Here is a 16,817-nt window from a genome sequence, read left to right as displayed (position 1 = left end):
CTTGTCTCCATGGAGAAAGTAAGATTCCTGCTAGCTACCGAATGCAAAAGTGGACAGGGCAGGAAGCACAGCTGCCATAACTTTGCTTAATGTTTCAAAGCATTTAAAGGCATATAGGCACCATCTCTGCCTGGGAACTTAAACAATGAGAGGAAGAGTGTGTGTGTGTGTGTCACCGACAAACTTGCCTGATTTATTTATTTCTTAGAAAGGAGGGGTTTATTGTTTTTTTCTTTGTGTATATTCCTGGTCATGAATGAGACTGGCCGTGGGCATTAACTCCATCACATCAACAAGCTTAACAATTTGCTGCCTGATTTACTCAATGAACATCTGTGTTATGATCTACAGATGAGTGATAGCTTACTTCAGCCACTAGAGGTGGGTTAGGAGGAGGGAAAGTAGCTGTCAGAAAGTTTACAGGCAACACATGCATTGCAACATCATTGTTACAAATAGCAACACTTGCAGCAACCTGACTGTTGATCCCAAAATAATGGGACCCATTGGCTCGAGATGGATGTGTTGAACTTGTACCCCGTGAGTGGCAAGTGAGCAACCGGTCTGCTGGCACAGATTGAGAGAGTTGACAAGGAAGGTGGACTGGATAGAACTAGGTATGTGTTCACAGTCCATATGAACTTTGTGACTATTCAGAGCTGTATTTCCAGAGCTGTATTGTTAGTGATGCTTCCCTGAGATTTGTAGGGGATTCCTCAACACCTCTGCTTTAAGTAAGGCAACAACAGAACAGCTGCTTTATATGGGACCTACCCAGCTGTGCTTTGCTAGACGTCTCCCCACAAAGCCCTCTTCAGGTAAATGTGAGTATCTTGTAAATAAGTCATTTCAGCTGAGTGCATTTGAGTTTTACCAACCTTCTTACAATAAGATGTAGCTGTGTAGCTGTGTTATCTGTGGGGTGGGGGTATACAGGTAGGTAAGGTGGAAAAGAAAAATCAGATATTTGGAAGAAAAGTTTATACAGGAGGAAGGAGGGTGTGCTGGGAACAGTAGCTATCTTGTGAAAAAAAGGAAACACGCTCCTACATTAGCTTGGGGCATCTCAGGTTGGCAAAAAATCAGTTGTGCAGATAAACCCACAAAAGTTACTAGCTTGCAAAACAATAATAATAAATGCTGGCCTCGTAAGAGGCTAGTAGCCTGAGTTTCTTTGGTGGTTGTAGAACAGGCAGCATGAATGATGCATGGTTTGGCATAGTGAGGGAAGTCTACTGCCTTCAAGCTCTGCTTGTGGTCTAACTGGAAGCAATTGGCTAGCTGCTGTTGGAAGGAGGGGGCTGATGGATCTGATGAGTCTAGCAGGGCTCATTTGATGTTCTTATTATGATCTCCTGTGTAAAATGGTAGCACACTTTAGAATGATACTGTGTGTAGATAAGTGAATTTTAGGGGATGTGGCTTTCAAACTCTCTCCCATGCTTTGATCCCACAAGGCAGTGATTCCCATGACTCATAAAGCCTGTTAATTTGCATGTTACCGTGGTTTCTTTTGCATGTCACTTCTACAGTAGCTAATATTCCAGTAGTCAAGCCGCATCTCCTGATGTTGGGGGAGCAGGACCATTCCCGAGTGTAGCCTGCAGTGGGGCAGTTAGGTAATTTTAGACTCTTACTCCGCCGCCACCCCAGCCTTTAGATGGTGATGTGGTTTCCTGCACTTCCTTTCAATGTGATAAACTGCCCCTGCTGAGTTTGAGAACCTTATGTTCATTCTGCTGAGTGGGAGCTCTGGACATCTACTCAGAAATCCTGCCATAGTGACACCCATGGCACCTTGCCAGATATTCCTGGATTAAATGCTTGTGTGGGACACATTTTTCTTTAGAGAGCAACTCTGTCTTAAGTTGAAGGGTCCAAGACTTCTCCTATCTTCCCATATTCTCAGATGCTCCTGAACAGCATCCTTGCTCGACTTCTTCACAAAGAACCACAGTGGCTAATGAAAAACAAGTGCCAAGAAGATTCAGTATCCTTGTAAACTATAGAAAAAGCATGGGGAACTTCATGCCAGGAGGCCAAACACAGTCCTCCAGGGCCTTTGGGACTCTCCCTGGGCCACTACACTGATTCAGTGTAATGCTTTTTGGACCACTTGAGCCCCATAATTTGCATGCTGCAGAGCTCCAGTGTGCAATTTCATTTCCCATACTTGTAATATAGCAATAAAGGACAGTTGTGTTTGAACGGCCTGCTCCCTCCTGATTTGTTTTCCTGCTACCCCAACACATCACCTTCCTTGAGTGGTTTTTCTTGACTCAAATGTGTCCTGCCTTCCTGTGATAATACTTCTTGTTTGCCTGGAGGTTACAGAAAGGTACAGGAAAATGTATAGGAAAATGTCAGGAAATCAGGAAAACGTCAATAACTATTTATTTGTGAGCAACAGGTCAATAATTCAGCATAGGAGCTAGGACTTGCTACATACATTACTAAGGTTCTGACTAGTTCTCACTGAACTATGGAAGGAACCACACCCAAAGGCAGTTCTATTACAGACCAGGCCTGTTTCTTAAAGGGACAGGATACACTCAACATACACCTGTCATTAACCAACTCGAGTTCTTCTCAGAGCTCTAGTTTATGAAGAGCCAATTTCTCTCTTCCGCAATTCTAGGACTTGTATCTAGTTCTCCAGGTGTTTTTGGGTTACAGCTCCCTTCAGCTCCAGCCAGCATGAGTAGTGGTCAGGAATGATGAGAGTTTACTCCAAGATCTGCCAATCTGTTATTGGGTTAAGTTCAAGGATTTCTTACTAATATATAAAGTCCTATACACCTCGGGGCCAAGCATATAATTGTGGTTGTGCTTGTTGTTGTTCTGCAGGAGAGTTTCTGCTTGAAGCCCCTACATTATCATAAGCCTGTTCCACAGCTTATCAGAGCAGCATTCTCAATGCGGCTACCCTTATTTTGTGGAACGCCATCCCTGTTGAGAATGAGATGACAGGCACACACTGTTTGTAGTTTCTGGAAACAATTTTCTTTTGAAAAGTTTTTCCAACTGGATGGGATGAAAAAGATTAGGTGTCTGGCCTTGCATCTTTTATATGTATCATTTTAAAACCAATCTTCAGATTTTTTTGGGTATTGTTTTCAAACCTATTTTGGTTGTTTCTATTGTATAATTATAAATTTCCTTTAATTTTATATGAATGCTGAGACATAAATTAATAAACTAATAAGAGCAATTATCTGGAGGGCCACAAGTTCCCTCGCCAGTGCTACAGAACACTAGATAACTGGAAAAGGCTGTGTGCCACAGGGTTTCATAGTGAGAGCTCAGGTGACAATAGCTGTATAGCAATAGATGAACCTGCTTACTGAGAGAGAATAAAGTACATGCTATTTATGAGGGTGTGTTCTCCACAGGCAATTGGCAGACACCTGCTCTCCACTCCCCAACTCGCTGCCAGGAAACGGCACGGCTGCCGTGGTCCTGCTTTGGATGATCACAGAAAACATGAAAACTCCACGCTGTCGCTACACTCGTCTGGTATGTACTGCAATCCTTGCTTCTTGGGTCAGGATAGGGAAGGGCAGAGGAGGGAGTTGCCCCAAGGGGCAGGGCAAGAACGAATGGGTGCAAACTGCACGGCATAAAGTCCATTTCAACTAAACGTTAGCAGAAGCTTCCTAGTGGTAAGAGCTAACAGTTGAGCAGACTGCCTCAGGGGGTGGTCTCCTACCATGGAGGCTGGATGGTCATATTGTAGGGAAGCAAGACAGATTGAACAAGAGGTTAGAAGAGATGACCTCCAAGAGCTCTTCCAGGTCTAGAACTCCCACTAGAACTGCACCATGTCCCCCTCCCTGCATTTGTCTTTCTGAAACCACCTGGCATCATGGGAGCCTGTTAGAGTTTAGTGCTACTGGGTTCCTGGGTCCAAAAAGGTATACATATATCATAATGGAAAACGGAAACACTGGTCTGTCAACCTCAAAACCAGGCAGCCCAGAAATATGTTTGTTTTAGTAGACAATGTTTTTTGAGGAATTTAAATTCCTTCCCTTTCTTTTGGTGCAGAGCATCATTCTTCTATTTCAGATGTCTGGGCTGAGAGTGCCATTGTTTATGTGGTCAAGATAGTGCTATCAGGCAATCCCAGGCAGAATCATTCCATACCGTTTGTGCAAAGGGGATTTAATTGATTAGGATATTAATTTGATGAAAAAAGCATCATGTTTGGTGAAGGTTACCATCACCTTGATTTTGCCTTCAACCTCAAGTTTTGGTTTTAAGCTCAGCTCCTCAGGCTATTTGGTAGACAGTTTTTAATATTCATATCCTTGAAGTGACTTAAGCAAATATATGTTCAGTTGGGTGGTAAGGCCAAAAGAAAGGAACGTAGCAAGAATGTAGGATTTCTACGGAAGTGGGTGGTATATTTCCGCAACCAGGTTGGTGCTGCAGATAAGGGAAAGTACAGGGTATGTGTAATTGAGGAAGCACAAGGGAAAGTTATATTGATAAAAGTGAAGCTGAGGACAAAGAGCAGGGCTTTGTGGTTTTTGCCCAAGGCATTGCATTTTCATACTGAGATGGGTGTGTTGTTGTTATTTGGTCCAGAAAGGGTATCTACAAGCATATCCCACCATCATATTCCTACACCTTCATCTTCAGTCTGAGTGAGGGCAATAGAAGGAAACAGGGATAACTTACCCGATAATCTTCAGATTGATTTCAAAAGCATAGAGTTTTTGCTTCTGTGCAGATGATATACACATGCTAATAGGATTTTGAGGCCTCTCTACATGTGTTTCTAGGACAGTAGCTGAGCACCCAGATGTCATGCAGGATTGTTATACTTTTATGATCTACACACATAATTCATTTCCTGGACATTAGTATTGTCTATGTAGGACCTTGATAATGTGCGGCAGCCCTCAGGCGAACCACTTGGTACTAAAGCTGGGAAGAAGGCCCAGTCCTCCTGAACAGGGATAGAAAGATCTGTCAATTTTGACTCTCATTTTCCAATCTTAAATTCATTTCTCTGAATTTTTAAGCAGTTTGAGGTGTTGTTGTTGTTTTTGGGTTTTTTTATCCTCACAGAAATTCAGCAGCATTTTAGTGTGAATTTCTGCTAATAATCAATTTATTAAATGCAGTTTTCACTAATGTACACATTTCTGTAAGCAACTTTCCTTAATAAAATGCATTGTTACATGCCATTTTAACTATTATCTTCATTTGTTTTTGCACACTTTCCTTTAATATATGCATTTTTGTAAACATTGTTTGGTTGACATACTGCATTGCAAAATTCCAACGGATGATTTTGTTTCAGGCTGTATATTGTTTTGGAAAGTACAAATTTCATAGTTTCAGCTTCAAATGTGTACTGAATCTAGTATCTCCTCTTGCAATTGTAGTATTGAATGGCGGAGGTGGGAGGGAATTGCACAGCAAAGAGCAAACCATCATTTTACTATGGTGTATTTTCATTAATAGAGTCAAGGCTCCACATTTACATAGTTGACAATTGCATGATAGCTCTAAGACATTTCTGAGTTGCTTTCTGACCTGCCCTAGAGATGCACTAATAGAGCTTTGAATCAAGAATGGAGAACTTGCAGCCCTCCAGATGTTGTTGGACTGTAATTCTCATTATCTCTGGCCATGCTGTCTGAAAGGAGCTGGAGTCCAACAACATCTGGACAGCTAAGACTTTAAATGAATCACAGAAGGCAATCAATCTAACCTTTTTCTATTCTCACCCTCTGAAGACACCCACTGGAACAAAGGATGAAGAGGAGGAGTGGGCTCAAGCTGGTTCATTAAACTGATGTTCCTAAGATTAAAATATTGCTTTATTGTGGCCTACATACTGCTGTGCTATTAATTATAAGACTACACTTTTAGCAGTCCCATGAGACCAGAGGGAAGGGTAGACTGATTGCCTTCTGCAATTCACTGTGCTTTATCTTTTTATCCTCAGTTCTCTCTGAGGAGTATCGTTCTAGTGACGTAACAGACTACATACTGGGGAAGATTCTGCAACTTGGTTGTTGCTGTATTCATTTCCCATTTTAACAGTGTGTGTCCTTTTATCAGCCCAACCTGCTGGAAGAAGCCCTGTCTTCAGAACCTGAGGAGTCTACTGAACAAGAGAACCCAGTCTGGACAAGCACAGAATTTCATGAGCCTGTGCTAAATGGGCAAAGCAACATCCTGCACTTGGAAGAAATCCAGAAGGTGAGCACCCTTCATACTGTGACTCAGCAGTTTTCTTTAATGAGTGCTGCTATCACAGTGACTCCCCTGGGTGAGCCCTTTGCCCTTATACATCACTTCCATACATTGTCCTTAGCTAAGGCACATGTTATGGAGTATTGCTGACCTCTGTTAACCAGGAAAGCAAGCTTTTAGCAGGAAGGAAGCAGGAAGGTCTGCTGAAGCCATGTCTCTACAAGGGCCACAAGACCCTTGGGCCCATTTACAAGGAACAAGTGCAAAGAAGTGAAATTCTCCAGTTATTAAAGATAAAGGTACCCCTGACCATCAGGTCCAGTCATGTCTGACTCTGGGGTTGCGGCGCTCATCTTGCAGGCTTAATATTCACTTTTGTGAATGCAAAGATTATTGTTGTTGTTCAGTTGTTCAGTCGTGTCCGACTCTTCGTGAACCCATGGACCAGAGCACGCCAGGCACCCCTATCTTCCACTGCCTCCCGCAGTTTGGCCAAACTCATGCCAGTCGATTCGAGAACACTGTCCAACCATCTCATCCTCTGTCGTCCCCTTCTCCTTGTGCAGTCCATCTTTCCCAACATCAGGGTCTTTTCCAGGGAGTCTTCTCTTCTCATGAGGTGGCCAAAGTACTGGATTGTAGATGGGGCCAATAATTTAGGCCAGTGGGTCCCAATTAGTCAAGGACTGTGGGGCCCGTTTTTCAAAAGCCAAGCCATGGACCCCCTACTTTTGAAAATGTTCTTTATGTGATTGGTGCCACCATATGCTTCAACATGTCCCAGTGCAAAACTGGGATGTGCGTCTTCTGGGCAGCACTTCTGTGTGAGTTACATGACCCACGCGAGAGCATGGGCCACCAAAATGGAATGTCCTGGACAGTTGATGGGTATGTGCCATGGCCCTGCTTGGTGGGTTACGTGGACCCCCTGGGATTCGCAGACCACCAGTTGGAAACCACTGACTTAGGGTGTATGACCTGTGACCTGAACTACTAAGCAAAAAATATACTGATGAGCTAGTGCGGGTGTGGTAAACCTTTAGCCCTCCAGATGCTGCTAAACTACAACTCTCATGATCCTTGACCATTGGCCCTGCTTGGTGGGTCTGATGGGAGTTGTAGTGCAGCAACATTTAGAGGGCCAAAGGTTCCTAACTTAAGATACATTCCTATGTTGGATAGGTTTAAGGCAAGGATGTGAACTCTGTGGATGTCCAGAGGTTGACAGACTCCCATTCACCCCAGCCAGTATGGCCAATGGGAAGGGATGATTAGACATGCAGTGCATATTGCATAACACATGAAAGGCCTCAGGGTAGATGGAGGTAAGGAAAGAAGTGATCTTGTGTATGTGATACCTTTTAGCTTGCACCACACCTCCCTCTACGAGTGACTGGACACCCATGGAACCTCACCTACTGTACAGCAAGGGATGGATTTAGCCTGAAGACTATGTACCGAAGCATGAGCGACTTAGCCTCTCCAGTGTTGTTGATTATCAGAGACACTGAAGGCCAGGTAAGCATAACTAGCTTTGAAACAGGCCAGACTTATCAAATCTAGCAGAGCGGGGCTGACTGGTTGGGTTCAGTTCACTGCCTACTCTAAATGGCTTTCCTGCTACTTAGTTACAAAAAATCTCTCTTGCATCCTTTTCAGATATTTGGAGCCTTTTCTTCTACAGCCATCCATGTCAGCAGCTGCTTCTATGGCAATGGAGAAACATTTCTCTTTTCCTTCACCCCACAACTTAAGGTGATTGAAGGGATATCATCCCCAAAGTATGAAGGTTATCGGTGTGTGTTAACAGTATCTGGAGTTATTACCAATTAGACAAATGTTGCCTGCCACTGACTTGCCACAGGCTTAAAGTGGTATACCTACAAAGTTTCCAGTATGCACCATTTGGCAATTGATCTAGTACAAGGGTGTCCAACCAGTAGATTGTGATCTACCAGTAGATCCCCGTCTGATCCTGGTAGATCGTGGGATCTTTATCGTGTACAAAAAGTTACAGGGAGAAAGCTAAATAACGCTGTGCAATCCTCCCCCCCCCCCCAAAAAAAAGCTCAACAACCCTGGGCAATCCATCCACCCCACACATGCTCCTCCTCCCTCCAATGACAATGGGTCACTGACAATAAAATAATGACAATAAAATCACTGCCAGTTTTTTTTTATACTGGGAGTAGATCAGAGTCTCTTGGGAGTTGGACATGCCTGGTCTAATAAATCAGCCTTCCCCCATCCTTCTTTTTATCCTGGCCTTTGATACCTGAGATACATTTATAGGACCAACCCTATTCTTACTATAAATGGTTTCACTTGCAAAGGGGAAATGCTTGTTTAAAGTTACCTGAGACCTGAAATGGGGCATCAACTGTCAGGGTGCAGCTTCAGTTGTTTTACACACACACACAAATTCATTTATAATAAAACATGGAAGGTCAACACAAAAGATGCTGGACTGCAAGCAACCATTTGACAATACCATGTGGATTCTCATATATATGAGTGTATGAAAAAGTGGCTGTTCCAGAATCAAGGGTGAGCATGGAAGAAGCCACTATTAAAACACATGGTAGGAAGTGGTAAGCAACCCCTACCAATAAATATTTGGCAGTAAATTCTACTGAACTCAATGAGACTTACAGTACACCAGTCAATATGCAGACAACTGCCCTGTTAGGGAGCTTGTGTATTACATTGCAACTCTGGCTTCTCATTTTACTTCCGAGTCACAAGAAATTTGCAATAGTTTAAGGGGTGGGGTGCTGGCACAATGTTCAAAAAGCTGCCAAATGAACCAGAATATAAAGGTTTCAAGTAAGCATTGGAAAACAAAATGATGATTGTTTTCTCTAGTTGTACAGCTGTGTCTTTTATTCCCAAGATGCTTCTCTCAACCATGTTTTTTTCTCCTTACTCTCCAGGTATTTAAGTGGACAGGTAAAAACACCTTCTTCATGAAAGGAGATGCAGACTCCCTAGCAATTGGTGGAGGCAGGTATGTTACTGAAAGATGGTAGTGTGGAAAAATGGATTTGTTGTGAAGGGAAGGGGTGCTGCAATGCAGTCCCAATCAGATTACTAACTTTTGAGGATGGTCTCGTCAGCTCTTTTTGGAGCCAGGGTCCCTCCACTACTGAATCAGTGATACAAGTAAAACAAATGCCATCACAGTTCATCTAGAACAAGTTATTCCTCAGAATGTGAGCCATGGTGAAAAGTATCTTTACTTTTATCTCCTTTAAATTTACCACTATCCACCCCTTACTTATTTCTAGGTTTCATGACATCAAACTGAAGATTCCTCTCTCCTGTACCTCTTCAGTCATTATGATTTGAGATATCGGCTACAAAAAGCCCAATAGTATTTTTGTGTGTGTCCTTTGAGTGGACATAGCTGTCTAGCTTTATTTAGTACACATTATCATCTTGCCCTGCGTCAGGACTTCTAATCTTTCAAGTTACTGTGGACTCTTTTGTATACATGTAAGAAAAATATGGTTAATCATTGCAGTGGAAAACCAGTTTGGCTGTATATAGTTCCAAAGCATCTAAATATATAAATAGAAACTGTGGCAAAATGGTGAGCTCATTGTAAACCCCTTCAGAGCAGGGGAAAGAATTTTGAGTAGAAAGGAAGCAACGAGCCCTCTAATCTGGCTCCCACTACAAGGTAGAACCATTGACCACCCCTTCTTCAATCAGCCCAGGCAGCAGAAAGCAGGTGCATGTGAGATACCTACAGAGCTGTTGACTCAAATGAGCCAAACCACATTGTATTTATTATGGCTCAGAAGTTTGTGTTCCTCATTCTGCAGAAAGTTCATCCCATGTTTTGCCTTTCCCCTTATTTGCAGTGGCAAATTTGGATTGTGGCTAGATGGAGACCTGAACCATGGAGGAAGTCAGCCCTGTGAGACATTCAACAATGAGACGTTATCTCCCAAAGAGGAATTCCTCATCCGAGACCTGGAAGTTTGGGCACTTTCCTAACCCAGTGTGCTGGGGGGATGACAAGCCCCCTTCTGCATCGACACTGCAGGTGCCATGGGAACAGGGCTTGGCCAGTCGTCCTGTGGTGGCAGCTTTTCAAATCCCCTTCGATGAACATAAACTTGCTGTAGAGACTCCCTCTGTCTCCGTAGATTGGGATGGAAAAGATGCTGGATTAACCTAGCAATTTCCTCATATCTCTCTCACCCAACATTAGCAATTTTGCTCCCCACCATGCTGCTTGTAGAAAGATGAGCTAAGGATTTTCAGTTAAGCTTGCCTTTTGTATTATTGTACTTCAGGGCAGGTGAAGCTCTCGCTAACAGTCATCTTCAGAACTGGTAAGCTATGCGAATATTGGTGGCTGCTTGCCATGGAAGGATGCCCCAAGAGACACCACACAGCCTCAACCTGTACTTGCAAAATGGCAGACGAGGCAGTAAGCTCCTTTCTCACAGCTCTTGCTAGTGATAGAATTACTTTGTTATAAGCATTAGAATGTAAGAACTCTGGAGGTGCTTTCAAGTGCACCTTTATCATGTGGTTGTGAGAAGGCCCATCTCTTTGATGCTCAGCAAAGTACCACACAGGTACTGAAGCTGAACACTGAATGGCCTAGTTAGCCACACAGGTACAGCCCACATTGTCATCCTCTGGAGTTAGTACATTTTCCTCAAACCACCCACTAATTTGGTAATAGAAAGCTTTCCACAAGGCTAGTCTTGGCCTCCTGAGTAGCGTTCTACCAATGACATTCAACTCCTGAATGGGCACTTTGCAGGGTTAAAATAAGTTTCCCCAAATGAGAGATTTTCCCTTCATAATAGTGTATTTCATATACAAACAAGTTTGTTGAGCAGTAACCAGTCTACTTTTCCCTTCTTACCCACAATTTAGCTAAGTGATTGTGGCCATGGGGGATTTAAGTCTTTCCTTGTTTGGGGGTGGGTGGGGAAGCAGTGTTTTCATAGCACTTTATACACAATATTTTGTTTTTGGAAAATGGCATAAACTTCACATCCTAGCTTAGTCACCTATTGGTCACTTTATGTGACATCCCTGACCTCATTTTGTAAATAGATTTTTTCCTTAACTTTTTAAAAAAGAGGCCAACTCATATATTCCAATATGGAAGCATGCAGAACTTTTAACAATTAATCAGTTAAAAACACTGGTGCAAAGCCATACACAACTACTTTATTCCAGATGTATTCACACATGCATGCTGTGAGGAATCAATCAACAACTTGCATGTATTAAACAGCCATAGATAATTCACCTCAGATGGAGCTTAATCGGTTTGGGCGTACTGCTTTCCTATGCAATCTGTACTCATTTTATCTAGGAATAATTCAATGCAATGTTCATGCATGTATAAATCTGCTCACTTTACTTTTATCATTTAAGAGCTTCTCCTCTTGGTTCTAGAGACTGTGCTTTTCCCTTTCCAGGGTTGAATGTCTTATCTCCTGCTGTGGGGGGAAGCGGGGAGCAAATATGGCTGCCTCCCTAAAGTGATGCTACTTATCCATTTCACAGGGACAGGATATTTAAATTGTTCAGATCCAGCATCAGTAACACACTTTGAATAATCTATTTGTATTGTCATCTACAGATGCCCTTAGATACTCCTCTGGTTAGATATATGATGCAGCAATTCTTTTAATAATGCATTTGAAATATCTGCCTAATGATTTTTAGACAATATATGAACGATCGATTTTTTGATAGTGTTGAATGTATAATTAATTATAAAACAAACAAACCAATCCTTAGTTTTCCTTATTAGAGACTGGGCATTGTACACTTCAGAGGTCATGTTTCTTTTTCTAGTCAAGGACTACAATCTGTCCAAATTATTTTGTGCTAAAGTGCTATACTGAGGTCTAGTAGCATAAATAAAAACTTTTAACAGATGGGAATGTCGGGGGTGTGAGAAACGTGGTGTGAAATATTTTAGAAGCATTAGGTATGTAGGGACAGGGGTGAAGTAGACGAGGCCTTATATTAGGCTTATGTCTTCATTATGTGCTTAAAAGACATTCTGAACATGTACCTCTCCTAGCTCTCAGCCAAGAAATACTGAAAGCCGTGATCCAAAGAGAACTAGATACATCTTACTCTTTCACTAAAGAACACTGGAAACTGTAGTTCTGTAAAAGTCACAACAAACTTGTTTTAAAGCAGCTTAAACTTCTGGTACAGATGTACTCTTAATCTCTGTGAAGCCTCTGGCTCAATTTCCTGGCTCTTCAGCAGAAGCTATCCAATTGTTTTTGAAGCTCACTCCCCTCTCCTAACATCAAAAAGTCACAACCCTTCCAAGTGCATTATTTGGCAGAACAAAATTCAAAATATAGCACAAAATCTGAAATACAGGAAGCAGGGCTATGAGGGGCAGATTCCTAGGACATCACTGTGGCAAGCAAAGGAAACCAACTGTGCCTACTGCCAGTCCCAATAAATGAACTGGGATAAATTGCCCGTCGGCATTGTAACTACAGAGTTCCAGATTTGCTCAAGTTTGAATTTTACTTTACTGAAATTGGCTCTTTGTAACACATTGAAAAGTCTAGTCAAGTTCTGAACATATTAGGTATTTTTTCTTATTACGCAGTTGTAGGCACAGGAAAAAAGATTAATATACAGGCACACAAAATATATAATTATAATCCTAACCAGCCTGACAATTCAATATAGCTTTGGAGAAAATAGCTCTATGTATGTTACCTTAACCCGTTTTTATGAAGTAATTTAATGTCAAAACGAAGGCTCAGGATGCAAGCAGCTCCCTTTTAATCCAATCTTACAGAGCTCAAACAACTGATCCACTGAGTTCGAGATCTCTTACTGCATAATCTAGTCTAGATGTATTTGGGACTCCCAATTCACATCAGCGTCAGACACTGCAAACAGTCAGGGATTATAGCAGTTTCAGTTCACCAATATCCGGAAAGCCATAGGTTAGCCACCCGTACTCTAACTGCAGCACTAGAAATGTGGAATATTTCTGAACAGCTCTCTACTCATGTGAGGTTTGAAAGTGTTCTGGTGAAATAATTCTAGATTCAGGTGCCGTGTGCTGGGAGTAACTTCAACAGAGCACCTGATAATGCTCTAAATATTTTTCAACCCTAAGTTTTAAGAGCACTCCACAACACAGCTTCATTTTAAACACTGGCATGGATCCAACGTTCCTTTGAGCAGAACTATCCTGCTGGTGAAGGGAGTGGGTTTCAACTCCCTCCTGCAATGGCCCTGTAAATCTGCTCAGTACAGAAAGTGAAAGTGTTGATGGTGAAAGTGGCGATCCAGCTTCCTACAGTAGGTACCTTTGCTGCAGTCCCTTCTGCAATGAGGAGCCATTCTCTTTGCAGAAGGACATCTCTCTATCCCAATCCATAGTTCTTAAATGGTGTATACATTTCTTCTGAGCCTTAGGTTTGTTAAGTGAAACTTCAGAAACTCTCTGTTCTCACATTTAACAGCACACTTCTCACACACAAACCCATTTTCTGTCAGCATAATGTGCCACATCATAGAACTGTGCTTCCCAAAAAAAATGTTTTAAGGAACAATATATACTATTCCATACAAAGACAACCTATCTGTGAAAATATGAGAGATAAAAAATACATTCAAGTCGGTTTGAAACATAAGCAAAATTCCCTAGTCTGAAATTTGCTTCTGATTCTTAACAGCTGCTTGCCTCTCTATACAAGCCAGCTCATTTCCTCTCTATCTAGTGCTCAATGGCTAGAATACATTCAATAATTGGTAGTTTTGCTACTGCAAGTATTTTGTTGGATTATTAAAAATGTAAGCATTGAAGTTAAAAAAGTAACTTTATAAAAGAGTATATTCTTGATTGTGCCAAGGCATGTTTAGCTCTAAATGAACATATACTGACTCTATCATGATTTGAGGGAATGGCAGCTAAAAAGAACAGTAGAATAACCACTTCTATCATAAACAGAAGATAGGCAAATGGCATAGGATTGTTCCCTTTCCCCACAATAGGTTTCATATATAAAATTTTTCATAGTAGAGAAATTATACTATTGTGCTGATCTTAAGAAAATGACGTAAGTTTTGAAATAGAAAGGCGGTTTTGTGGTTTTCCCCAAAAACCTTTAAGCTTTAGCCAACTAAGCTGTACTCAGAGCAAACACACTGAAATTAATGGAGCTATGTTAGCCATGTCCATTAATTTCAGCAGTTCTATTCTGAGTAGGACTAACTTTGGATACAACCTGCTTTTGAAAGGAAACCTTTCTTCACCTGCACACATTTAAATTAACAAAATAAGAGCATTGCAGGTCATCAAAATGTCCATGTGAAATCTACAACAAATGGAATTTTAACTCGTCTGAGCTAAGACTGACATTTTCCACTACTGCTTTTCTTTCCACATTTCCATGTTTTTATAACACAACCTTGTTGTACAACCCGGAATCAATCAACAGAAATTAAAGTTTTCCTAGTCTTTAAAAAGTGACTTTTTGGGCTTTGGAGAACTGTTTTTCTTTGAATCATGCTTTTCTTCATCTTTGACTACATTCCAGTCTGGTTTCATTGGTGTAAGTTCAGGGGCAACAATATCACCATCCTATCAAAGTATCAAAATGAAGAAAAGAAGTTCAGTTGTGCACTGGATGTTAACTGTCAATACATTCTCTCATCTTCTTGGCAAGTGGAGCAAGACACTCATTGAAGCCTTTTTGCACATCATATTACAAGAAAAAACATTCTTGCACTGCCCTTCTTTCCCACTGTCAGGAAAGAGTAATGGGTGACTCATGCTGTACCCCATTTATTTGTGGTAGTCAACAAAATTTTTGTACTCATCATTTGCAAGGAAGTTAATAAACGTAACAGATACAAAACTTCTAGTTAGTGGTAGTATTACAGTTGTTTTAGAACGTAACCATAAAGGCTAGGTTGTCCTCCAATGAGATTTCTGAGATTTTTAGAATTCTCAAGTCCCTTGTGTTCATAATGTGCAGAAATAATAATAGGTTGGTGATAGAGGAAACTATGGAATAATGGACAGGTGGTGATGAACAAAAGGAATACTAAGAATGAGGTAGATCTGAATCTCATAGCTCAGTTGGTTAGAGTGTGGTGCTGAAAACGCCAAAGTTGCAGGTTCAAACCCCCTATGGAATAGCTGCATATTACTGCACTGGACTAGTTGGTCTTCAGGGTCCCTTACAACTCTACGATTCTATTTGAGATGCACCTTCTTAAACCTTTCTTACCTGTGGTTTAGTGAAATTGTTGTCTATACACCACTGAACGAAATATTTTCTAGCATCACAGATAGTATCTTCATCTGCTGTCTTACAATAAACCCTGATTTGCTGCTCTTCAAATTTTTCTGGTAGAAGCTTTGAAACCTTAAGATAGAAGGGAAAAGAATTCACATACACTTAATTTTATCACCTTGTCAGAAAAAGCTTCTACAAATTTCTCAGCAGCACCATTCAGTTACAAGAATGTTTGCACAGGGGAATTTTACCTTAAAACCACTTGTATTCAGTGAGCACTTACATAGCAGGTGATATTAGAAAAGTGTGTTGCTACTATTTCCATGCAATTTTGTTGTCTTTTTCACATGTATTCAGATACTCTTTAAAAAGCTATCGTAATAAAACAGGCAGAAACTCCCCCCCCCCCAACTTTCCTTACTTGTTCTTTAGAAATTTTGAATGCCTTATTGAGGTCAGACTTGCAGTAGAAACGCACGTTATTGACAGGGTTCTTCTTTTTCATTCCATAATCCATGTTGATAACCTTCACAGAGGCAAGTCAAAAATAAAAATGTACTAAAGTGCATTGTAGGCACATATGTTAAGAAATCAAAAACATTTAAAATGAACATTTAAAGAGATCATTCTTACATCAACAATAAAGTCTTCAGGCTTTAATCCAGCTTTGTAAGATAATGTATTGGGCTTGGACTTGGCAATTTCTTGAGCCATCTTACTACACCGTTCCTGCAGGGTATAAAACCTTTTACTTTTTGTGTATTTGAATCACTGTATTTGAATCATACTCTCAGAAACTGATGAACCAGACCCATGATTAATTTTCAAAATAATTTTCTCTCTCATGCACTGTTACAATGTGACAAATAAGGTATTTGATATCACCATACCATGACAATCAGTAGTGATGACTTTTAATGCTGTCACAGCTTCTCTTCAAGCAGACTAAGACAAAATTAGTTATCCATTAGAGAGAAAGGAAAGAAGGTTGTAACATTTTATTATTGTTGAGAAATGTTCCATGTTTTGCTGTGCTTTTATTATGTTGAAAGCCAAAGTAGCTGGGGCAACAGAGTCAGATGAGTGGGGTACAGGTAAGTATTATCCAACAAGTTGATGCAAACTATTGTAAAATCCTAGTAACTCTACTGAAGCTCTTGTACTTAATGCTTAATCCAGGCGTTACCAACCTAGCACCCATGAAGACACCTCAACACACCTATATGAGCTTTACTGAAGAAGGGGCCTATCTGTGGCCTTTATATTGGTTCCTCTGCTGTGCAGTGCTGTTTCTGAAGTTAAAAGAGCATGCCTGTTTCTACTCTGCAAATA

The 16,817-nt window shown here is 41.1% G+C and overlaps 2 protein-coding genes across 6 annotated transcripts in view; one reads left to right on the top strand and one right to left on the bottom strand.

The window, feature by feature from the left end:
- The first annotated feature begins 253 nt into the window (after window positions 1–253).
- TLDC2 (TBC/LysM-associated domain containing 2) lies at window positions 254–10,226 on the top strand. 3 transcript variants are annotated; one of them, XM_033153247.1, is made up of 7 exons: window positions 254–551; window positions 3,393–3,516; window positions 6,079–6,219; window positions 7,579–7,731; window positions 7,873–8,009; window positions 9,147–9,220; window positions 10,080–10,208. In XM_033153247.1, the coding sequence occupies exons 1-6, from the start codon at window positions 517–519 to the stop codon at window positions 9,181–9,183; spliced, it is 627 nt and encodes a 208-aa protein (XP_033009138.1). In that variant the 5' UTR covers window positions 254–516; the 3' UTR covers window positions 9,184–9,220; window positions 10,080–10,208. The 3 variants fall into 3 exon arrangements, with proteins under 3 accessions (XP_033009138.1, XP_033009136.1, XP_033009137.1); XM_033153245.1 differs by having other exon boundaries at window positions 258–551; window positions 7,873–7,968; window positions 10,080–10,226; XM_033153246.1 differs by having other exon boundaries at window positions 375–617; window positions 7,873–7,968; window positions 10,080–10,226.
- A 3,024-nt stretch (window positions 10,227–13,250) lies between these two features.
- The window catches only part of LOC117048857 (deoxynucleoside triphosphate triphosphohydrolase SAMHD1-like), a 28,834-nt gene continuing 25,267 nt past the window's right edge, over window positions 13,251–16,817 (bottom strand). For all 3 annotated transcript variants that reach the window (XM_033153240.1, XM_033153241.1, XM_033153242.1), the window contains exons 13-16: window positions 16,119–16,214; window positions 15,907–16,011; window positions 15,477–15,614; window positions 13,251–14,824 (exon numbers count right to left, since the gene is read on the bottom strand). In XM_033153240.1, the coding sequence (XP_033009131.1) occupies window positions 14,696–14,824; window positions 15,477–15,614; window positions 15,907–16,011; window positions 16,119–16,214 (468 nt within the window). In that variant the 3' untranslated portion in view covers window positions 13,251–14,695. The remainder of the gene's footprint in view (window positions 14,825–15,476; window positions 15,615–15,906; window positions 16,012–16,118; window positions 16,215–16,817) is intronic.

The sequence above is a fragment of the Lacerta agilis genome, chromosome 6 (genome assembly GCF_009819535.1).
Source record: "Lacerta agilis isolate rLacAgi1 chromosome 6, rLacAgi1.pri, whole genome shotgun sequence".
In the NCBI taxonomy this organism is placed as follows: domain Eukaryota; kingdom Metazoa; phylum Chordata; class Lepidosauria; order Squamata; family Lacertidae; genus Lacerta; species Lacerta agilis.
This window is presented reverse-complemented; position numbering and strand designations above follow the sequence as displayed.